The sequence below is a fragment of the Neolamprologus multifasciatus genome, chromosome 17, assembly GCF_963576455.1.
Source record: "Neolamprologus multifasciatus chromosome 17, fNeoMul1.2, whole genome shotgun sequence".
Classification (NCBI taxonomy): Eukaryota; Metazoa; Chordata; class Actinopteri; order Cichliformes; family Cichlidae; genus Neolamprologus; species Neolamprologus multifasciatus.
Window position 1 is genome coordinate 15,279,697 of NC_140455.1, and position 9,653 is coordinate 15,289,349.

At 39.9% G+C, this 9,653-nt stretch overlaps 1 protein-coding gene across 1 annotated transcript; it reads right to left on the reverse strand.

Annotated features, from left to right (window-relative positions):
* Positions 1 to 16: 16 nt before the first annotated feature.
* Positions 17 to 6,259, reverse strand: LOC146499130 (calreticulin-like). The gene is made up of 9 exons (XM_085139053.1): positions 6,046 to 6,259; positions 5,323 to 5,424; positions 3,747 to 3,950; positions 3,517 to 3,611; positions 3,205 to 3,414; positions 2,738 to 2,851; positions 2,483 to 2,626; positions 2,202 to 2,294; positions 17 to 1,290 (listed from the first exon to the last, which is right to left on the reverse strand). Exons 1-9 carry the CDS (start codon positions 6,137 to 6,139, stop codon positions 1,078 to 1,080), a joined length of 1,269 nt encoding a protein of 422 aa, XP_084995179.1. The 5' UTR covers positions 6,140 to 6,259; the 3' UTR covers positions 17 to 1,077.
* Positions 6,260 to 9,653: the final 3,394 nt, after the last annotated feature.

Consider the following 9,653-nt stretch of genomic DNA (forward strand, 5'->3'; position numbering starts at 1 on the left):
ACAGCTACCTCAAGGAGATTAAAATTTTTAATTAGAGCCTCCAAATTTAACTCACAAATAGTCCCTTTAGTACAGATTGTCAGGGATTAGAGATATCAATGCAACTATTTTGTTTTTGTCTATTCAAAGCTTGCCTGTCAAACTCAGTCAGCTGATCACGCTGAATGAAGCATTTAAAATGTTCAAATGTAATCAGCGACATCAACTGAAGCAAGCTGCAGCCCAGTGCTTCACAATAAATGAGCTATACAAATATGCAAAACAAAAAATAATAACAATTTTTTTAAAAAGGGATGCATGGTGAAAGGCAAATTAGACTTTGTTTGGTCAATGATTTTTAAAAGTACTGGGAGTGGGTGACTTGATTTGTTTTCCAGCTTCTGAAATGAGCATGCCACATAAATAACACACAAATACTTAAATACTTGCTGTATACACAGATTAAAATCACTCAGTGTGAAAGAAACCGCCAAAGTTAGGAGGGCAACAGAGATCAACTACTGAAAGTAATGAAAAACAGCAAAGTTGAGAAGCTTCAATTTATTAACTCAAAACTGTGTTCACAAAGTAAAGATACTCAATCAAAATATTGGGAATGCACACACGCGCACGCACACACATATCACACAGAGGACTTATGAGCAAACTCAAAAACGTTGTGAACTGTCATGTCCACAAACAAATGTAATATTTGAATAATTTACGAAAGGATCACCTCAGAAAACAAACAGTGCATCATGGTATGATAGAGATCAAAGTGCACAACCAGACATCGCAGACGCTCAAGTTATGGGATTTCCAAAGGGGAAAAAAAGAAAAGAAAAAAAAAAGAAAGAAAGAAATCACATTAAATCAGAAAATCCACGTATATACCAAACACACAAACACAAGCATAAACAAACCCTTCTCCAATTTGATGGTTTGGGAATCAAGAAAGAAATCCCATCCCTCAAACATCCCACCTGAATAAAAGGCTGCTATACGAAAAGCTACAGTCCAGATGGCATCAGCCTATTTTCTGTGGGTCTGTCATTTGAACCTGAGGAACGCACACACACACACACACCCCTCACACCGTTACAACTCGTCCTTTGGTTTGCCATTATTCTCCTCTTCTATCCCAGCATCATCATCTGGCTCCTCATCCTCCTCTCCCTCCTCCTCCTCAGCATCCTCTTTGTCATCCTCATCATCACCTTCAGTGTCCTCCTTGTTCTTCTCCTTCTCCTCTTCCTCCCTCATTTTCCTTTCCATATCTTCCTGCTCTTTCTTCATTTTCTTCTCTGGTCCCTAGGCAGGTGAAGAACAATGTTAATGTTTAACATAATGGAAAGTGAATCCACAATAGGGGAGTACTGAACTGTCACCTGCAGTGTGAACCAATGCTGAACCTAAAAGCTACATTCTTTGTCTTCATTAAAATCCTGTTGTTTTATCACCTGCCAAACTTTTAGTTCGGGTCCTTTTTATGTTAAGTACACCAAGTTTGATGTCCAAACTGAACGCAGGACTTTGACTGAGAACCACGAGTTCTCAATAAAAAACAAGCACAAAAAAATAAACAAACAAGGTGCACAAAACAAACATCAAAATAATAAGCTAGACCAAAACTCTTTGTTCCATAATAAATTACGGAACTAAAAATATTTCTTCCCCAAATGAGAACCAGCAATCATTTGGACCTAGAAAAAAATTATCATGATCATGAATAATGTGCCAACCATTAAAAGTTAGATGGTATAATACTGACAAACTTATTAGGTGAAGAAACTCAACCTGTATTGCCAATATGGAATTTCAAAAGTTGCTCAAAGAATCAATTTGCAATAAGCTGCTCAAGAGTTGAAGTGGCCTTATAGTTAATGTTGCTTAAGCTACAAGAAGCACCATCTTCCCTGTTTAAATACCTAGACAACTGCTCACATGTGATAGTTTTATAGCTTTCTAGTGTTTACATGCCCTAAACCACTTATCCGGATCAGCTGTGAGCTGTGGAAACATTACAGACTACATGAAAGCTGTTGAGTTATCTTCTTTCTTTGGAAAATGTCTGATCAACTCTGTAAAGCTACATATGCATTGTCTATTTATTGTGTTGCCCTTAATTCTGACTAGAACTGATTTCAGGCTGTATTCTGACAGAGGGTTTTAAATTGAAACTCCCCCCCCCCATTAAACTATTTACATCTAAACAGTCCTACCTTGGTTTTTCCCCAGGTTTCCTTTCCAAATTCCTCTGCTTCTTTCACATCGTCGGTAATCAGAAAGTTGTCAAAAATGGTTCCAGATTTGACCTTTCAATGAAAAAGCAAACAAAACAAACAATGCAATATTATATTGTCGTGACATACAGATACATTATAAATTGATTTGTCTTGAAATAAATAAACCGCAATGTAGTTTCATTTTTACATGAAGGAAACGGTTTTGTAACATTTTATTTATAACAGACCCTAATGGGGGAGTAGTGTAGTATAATTACCTGCCACAGATCAAGGCCCAGGACTCCAATGTTGTTAAATTTATACATAGTAGCATCATGAGTGTACTCTGGGTTGTCTATCTCAGGGTGGACCCATGTTCCCTTGTAGTCAGGGTTGTCAATTTGTTTGGGTTTCCATTCCCCCTACAAAGGTATTAGAGAATAAGTTACATTTTCCCCCCTTTATACTAGTAAAAAGACCTCCAATGGAAATTCTTCACTTTTTCTGTAAACCTCAAGCAATGCAGCCCATACTTTATACTCTGAATTGGCGATCATGGGGGGCTCCCACTCTCCATCCATGTCCTCGTCCCAGTCATCAGGCTTCTTGGCATCAGGGTCAGGGATCGTCTCTGGCTTGTCCCAGTCCTGGAAGACAGCAGCACTGAAGTTACCAATCAGAGATGCCAATCAAAACAGGAATGTGACTTGTCCAAGAGTACAGATAGCTCCATCCTGGCTGTTCCAAGAAAAACAAGGAATGGCAACATTAATGTAAGACTGGATCAACATTATCACACCACATTTGGCACTATTCAGTGTATTCTGGCTGCAGTGAATGGCCTAATGAAATTATGTATTACAACAAAATTGAACAATAAGAAAATGCTCAACGTCATTAACACCATGTTCAAGGTTTTATTGTAAATTTGGGACTTCGATCTCAGAACATCTGTATAGCTTTATTGCAAGTAATCTAAAATCATTTTAAGTCATGTTACTTCAGGCTTTGTGTCACTGGGATCGTCAATCTCAGCCCTGTCATCCCAGTCGCTTGGCTTCTTAGCTTCGGGGTCCTTGATCTTCTTTAAGGGCAGCATATCCCAGTCGTCCCCAAAGGAGCCAGACTCTACCTTCTCATTGTCGATCTTCACTTCATATGTCTGGTCTGGAGTCACGATCAGTGTGTACAAGTGGGTCAGCTCATCATCCTGAAGGATGACATGGAGAGAATTTATGGGAAATCTCTAACAGATTCATGGTTTACAAAATTTAAAAAGGGAAAATATTTAACAGTCTTGGTGCATAGCTACCTTGCATTTGATGTCTTTCTTGATAAGATGGTTCTGACCCTTGTAGTTAATTATCACATGAACCTTTTTTGTGCTGTATCCACAAATGTCAGGCCCTGTGTACACAGGCAACATTATGATATGATTATATACCATGATTACAAAAGAAGGACTTCATTTCGAACAGTTCAAAGTCAGATGGAAAAACATCATGTTCTGGTTTCAGGCTTCAGTGTCTCTCCAAGACTCACCAAACATGATGTAATACTGGGAGTCTCCATGCATGTCACTCTGGTCAAGATCATCGGGGAAGAGCTTGACGTAACCACCTCCACAGTCTATCTTCTGCTCATGCTTGACAGTGAACTGGATGACCAGGGGCTTTCCCTCATTGCTAAATGGCTCAAAGAGGGCTGACAGGGCATAAAAGTGGGCATCCTGGCTGGTCTGGATACCTAGAATGAGTACAAAAGTGATTATTATTATTATTATTACCAATATAGACTGAATATAAATGCACAACTCTTTCTAATTTCAGTAAAGGCATGTAAAGAAGTATATTCTTAAAATATCCATATGAACACTGAGCAGCCTGAAATGCCTTAAGAAAAATAAAAGTAATCTTTCTGTTTCTATAATCCTATGCACTAATGCTGGGATTCTGAAACTACATCTTGAATAGTAGGAACTGCAGTAGAATGAAAACCATTGAATAATTAGGGATTTTTCACATGTTGAAGCCCCATCCAGTCAAACAAACAGACCCCTGGCAAGCCGATTCTCACCCACGGGCCACATTTTTGACACCCTAAATTTCTTAATTCTATTCTTCTTTTGCACTAACAGAATTTTGTGGTTCAATGTTTCACTTCAACAACGTCAGAGATTCTAAAATCTGAAATAAAACCATCTTTATTTTGTATCGGAAGAGGATTGGGGCCACTAAAAAAAAAAAAGTGGGCACGTCTTTTTTTTCTTCTTTTCCAGAATTCTGAGAAATTTGGACTTTTTCATCATAATTGTTTTTCTCAGAATTCTGACTTTTTTCTCAGAATTCTGAGATTAAAGTCAGAATTTTCTCAAAATTCTGACTTTAAAATCTGAGATTTAAATTCTGAGAAAGTTCTGACTTTAATCTCAGAATTCTGAGAAAAACAATTATGATGAAAAAGTCAGAATTTCTCAGAATTCTAAATTTAATCTCAGAATTCAGACTTTTTTTCTCAGAAAAAAGGAGAGGAAAAAAAAGACGTGCCCACTTTTTATTCCCAGTGGCCCTAATCCTCTTCCGTAAAATCATGGTTTCCAATAGTACCCAAAAAGTTGATGATGGGGCTGGGCTATATAAATATGCCATGTCCCATACTTTTAGTCAGATTTGCAGCCTGGTCAGGACATCTGGTTTCAAAGAGCCAAGACAATGACAGGGAAAATTCTCTGGACAAAAAAAGGGTACTTTTGCATTGGGTCAGAGCACTGTGTTTACATCCATGCACTCTATGACTATCAGTCATATTTATAATTCTTCCATCTGTAATTAAAGTCCAATATTAACTATTTTTAATTCGAAACACACATTTTACATTTGAGTATCCAAATTTAAAATAGGTTTGGAATTGGAGTATCAAAGGCCATGAGAGCACTGGAGGCTCTTTGCAGGATATTCCAGTCCTGAGCCTGTCTGACCCTGTGCTCACATTTACATTGGCAAACCTGTGTTAGCTGCATTTGCATGATAAGACACCAACTCTTGGTCTATGCAAATAACACAATTTTAACAAATTAACTCGTATCAGTTGTGTTTCTAACACAACATAGTATTCTTACCTTTATCAGCTTCAGCATCCCCATAAAAGTTTCCAGCACTCAGTTTCCACTGTCCATAATCTGATTTATGTTTCGATTCGACCCAACGGCTCTTCCATCCATCTGAAACACATTAATGCAACCCCACTGGTTACTCACTGGAATTCCTCTGATTCTGGTTACATTAACACCAGGCCACCGTGCACATTTATTACACTACTTGTTCCACAAACCTACCGAGGACTCCAAATGTAATTACTCAACATGATGATAAAAGTGAAAAACTTTGAGATTATATAAATGAACTCCTATATGTAGTGACAGGGTTTAGAGTTGTTCTGTTTAAAAAAAATATTAAGGGGCTCCAAATATTTTATCCAAATGCTTTTAGCCATAAATGTTTCAGCACGGTTCTGCATGGTTTGCCTAACATAGGAAAATAGAAAATAGTTGCGCCCTTAACCCAGTACTAGACGACATTTAGACACATTTAACTTAAAAATAACATTGGAGCGTATGCTTTACTAATGTATTACGCTATTATTTTCAGCCAGCCACTCATCTATACCAGTGGGTTAAATTTATAGAGTAAGTTACCTTATCTTTCCAGGAACATATATTAAGTTGTCTTTAATTAAATTACCAAATAAGAGATTTAATGTGAACTACCGTGAAGACGTTGACTTTTTTTTTAATGCAATCATTCGTATAAGACAAGCAGATATGAAATGGACTGTGTTCTACCTCCATCCAGAAACTGTTCCTTGAAGTAAACCGTAGCGTCGATAGTTAGAGCTAACGATGCCAAAACTACAGTAATTACCACCGGAAACTTCATGATGCTAGCTGCAGTCTGGTAGCAGGTGGTGAAACGATGAGATTGAAAGTCCGATGAAGGAAACGTAAGCTGAGAAATCTAACAGCGTTGAATCCCACACAGATGGCCCTGGTTCATTGGACGAGCGTTTCACCAATGGAAACAGACCACGGTTTATTTTTCGGGAATGCTCGTGTTCGATCGGAAGGAGATCGGAGGAGGCGTCTGCTTTCCTGCAGTTTTTAGCCAGGGACGATGAAAATGAAAATGTGGGTGTCCGACGGAAGAAGGAAGGCTTAAAACGCCGGTTACGTTATGAAAATATATTTGACTTTTGAATAATTAACAGTTGTTTTGGAAGAAGATACGAGAGAGTTCAAAGCAGGCTTTAAAGGCCTCCGTCTGTGTGCCCTGTTCAGTGATCAGCAGGCACGAGACCGGTTACACCCATCACTAAGCACGGGGTGATGCCGGTATCGTTCAGGTTAATTAAATTTGTTTACATATTCCACTCTCCCGCTGGCTTTCTGTAATATAAATAACAAGCCGACATTTTCCTTGCTACACCACCGATCAGCTCAACCGACCCTTTAGTTTACCTGCAGTGCTGCAGGGTAGTCTAGCCTCCCATTAAACCCATAACTACAATACTGTGTAATCTTGAGCCACCCATCATCTCTTTTGTCCCACATTTGCTAGGAAAATCGGGAATAGTTTCAGCGATTTAGTCATAGTTTTCAGTCACGTGATCGATTTGCTACCCTGGGGGGTATCATGGTGACCAACAGTGGACAGTCACTGTTGCTTCAGAAAAAAAGTGTTGTTTTTTCCACCTGTCTCGAGCCGAAACCACTTGGATCATCTATCATAAGGAAAAACGAAGATATGACGAGAAACTACTTGTGATCCATATTTTGCCCTCGCAGCTTTATTTAAATCCCTGAAAGTGGAGATTTCTACGTCTGTATTTTAAAGAACCGCTCACCTTACAGTGTGGAGCTGATAAAGTTTAATTCAATTCATTTATAAGTTGAAATTTTCATTTTAAATGTCCTTTATACTTTAAAGCATTTTGCAGCAGCCTTTAGCTGATTCAAAATTTTAAATGAACTGAAGGCTTTTCCAAAGGTTTTTAGGACAGCCCAATAATAATGATTACAATAGTCCAGCCTATAAGTAGTAAATGCATGAACTGGCTTTTCAGCATCACTGAGACAGGATGTTTCTGATTTTAGAGCTCTTGTGGAAATGCAAGAAATCAGTTCTTCATATTTACCTAATTTGCACATTAAAGGACATATCATGGTGAGAAATGAATACAAGAATTCTCACAGTGTTACTGGAGGCCAAGGTAATGCCATCCAGAATACGTATGATCAGACACCATGTTTCTAAGATTTTTTAAACTGAGTGCAAGAACCTCAGTTTTAGAAGGGGGAAATTACAGGTGATCCAGGTCTTTATGTCTTTAAGACATTTCTGCAGTTTAACTAATCTGCTTCATGGATAGATTAAGCTGGGTGTCAACTACATAGCAATGAAAATGTATTGTGTGCCTTCAAATGATACTACCTAAGGGAAGCATGTATAATGTAAACAGAATTAGTCCTAGCATGGAATCGTGTGGAACTGATAATTATCCTTTGTGCATGAAGACAACTTCCCATGTACATGGATATATTGGAGTCTATTAGATAGCTATGACCGATTAATTCCTACGACATGCTCTAATCCCTGTAACAAAATATTGTGTTCACCAGTATGCAGTATCGCACTGAGGTCCAGCAGGCCTCCCTAGAAATGAGCCAACTGTGTGAGGCCATTAGTAACCTTCACTATGGCTGTTTCTGTACTGTGATGAGTTCTGAAACAGGACTGAAATGCTTCAAATAAATTATTTATCTGCAAATGGTTTTTTAGCTGTTTTACCACTATTCTTTCAAGAATTTTAGAGATAAAAGGAAGGTTGGAGATTTGCCTTTAAATTAGCTAAGTTGGCGGGTTGTGGTTTGTGGCTTAGCTGTAGGGGATGGGTGGAGCAGGGTGTGGTGTCAGGGAAGGCTGACCCACACAGCTGACCCTCATAATCTAATCATGCCTTCCCTTTTGTGAGTAGACACACGTTGGCATGGACCTGGAGAGGGGAGCTGTAAGCAGGATGCAGGGGTGGGGCCAGCCGAGAAAGCCAGACGCTGTGGCCTGTGGAAATTGAAATTTCCTGAGGACATTTTTTGTCAAATATTTTTGTAAAAGTAAATAAAGTGTCATTATCACAGCTCTCTGCCTGAGTGGGTCCTTCATGCTAAAGTGTTGTCTAAAACCCGGTCTGTGTGATTACAGACTGGTGGACGGCATTACCGGTGGAGGTGCTAGCCCAGATGATGGTGGATCATCCCTGTGATCCGCTGCAGTAGTGGCCGGCAGATCCATCTAATCCTACTGTCTCTTCTGTTTCTCCACAGGCCCCAGAGGTTAGAGATGGTATACCCCACCCACCGGGAGCTGCACAAGCATTGGGACAGGAGTGTTGGAGGTGTGGGCGACCAGGCCATGTTCACTGGGACTGCCTGTGGATGAAGATGGGACAGGTGCTCCATGTTCCCGGCCCTACAACACTCTCCCTTAGCTCGAGAGGGATGTACCTGCATACCAGTAAGGTTCCAAGGGCGTATACACCAGGCTATGGTGGACCCAGGTCACACAGAGACCCTGGTCCATCAAACCCTGGTTCGGCTCAGGCGTAGTTGGAGGCAGAGTGGGTGGAGGTTAGTTGTGTGCATGGGGGTTGTGCATAAAAGGAAAAATCATCCTAACTATAAATCGTTAGGCAGCAAAGGAATGCCATCCTTGAAATGAAACCGCCCCGAAAACTCTGTTGGAACTGGTTTCTCCACACAACAGTGATATGATGTACATTTTGGTGTCCATAGATGCAAAAACTTTCCAGCTTTAAAACATGCCTGGCTGGAACTCCTTCATAAAGACTTTCTGGCGCTGCATGAGTCTGTGGAGTTCAGCCAGCAGCAGGTGGAAACACCCGTTGCTGAAAACGTGGCCCTCAGAGAGTTGGTGAAATCCTTCGCTGAATGAATGACCTGGCTCTCGGAAGAAAACTTTTTAAAAAATCAAAGAAACTGTAGTTGTGCTTCAAGCCCGCAGCATGAGGGACAACGTTCTGTTTTCAGGCTTCTCAGAGACATTTCATCCAGATTCACCTGAAACTGATAATGTGGTTAAAACAATCAGCTTTCATCATGCCCATTTTTGGAGGGTAAATGAAGTGGTGGATGCAGACTCAAAACAATTTTGAATATTTTAAAGAAGAAGAGGCGGTGAAGAGCTGAGAGGAGTCGACTTCAGTGTGAACAGTCAATTTCTCAAAGAAATCCTGGAGCAACCAAGGTCCTGTTCCCAATCCAAAAGGTCATCCCCCCTACCCGCCACTTTCCACTGTTTTTAGGGATTCACATTTTATCAGAATGTGTGGCATTGGGTCTCAGCACTGTTGGGGGGCTGCAGACACCGCAGATCTATT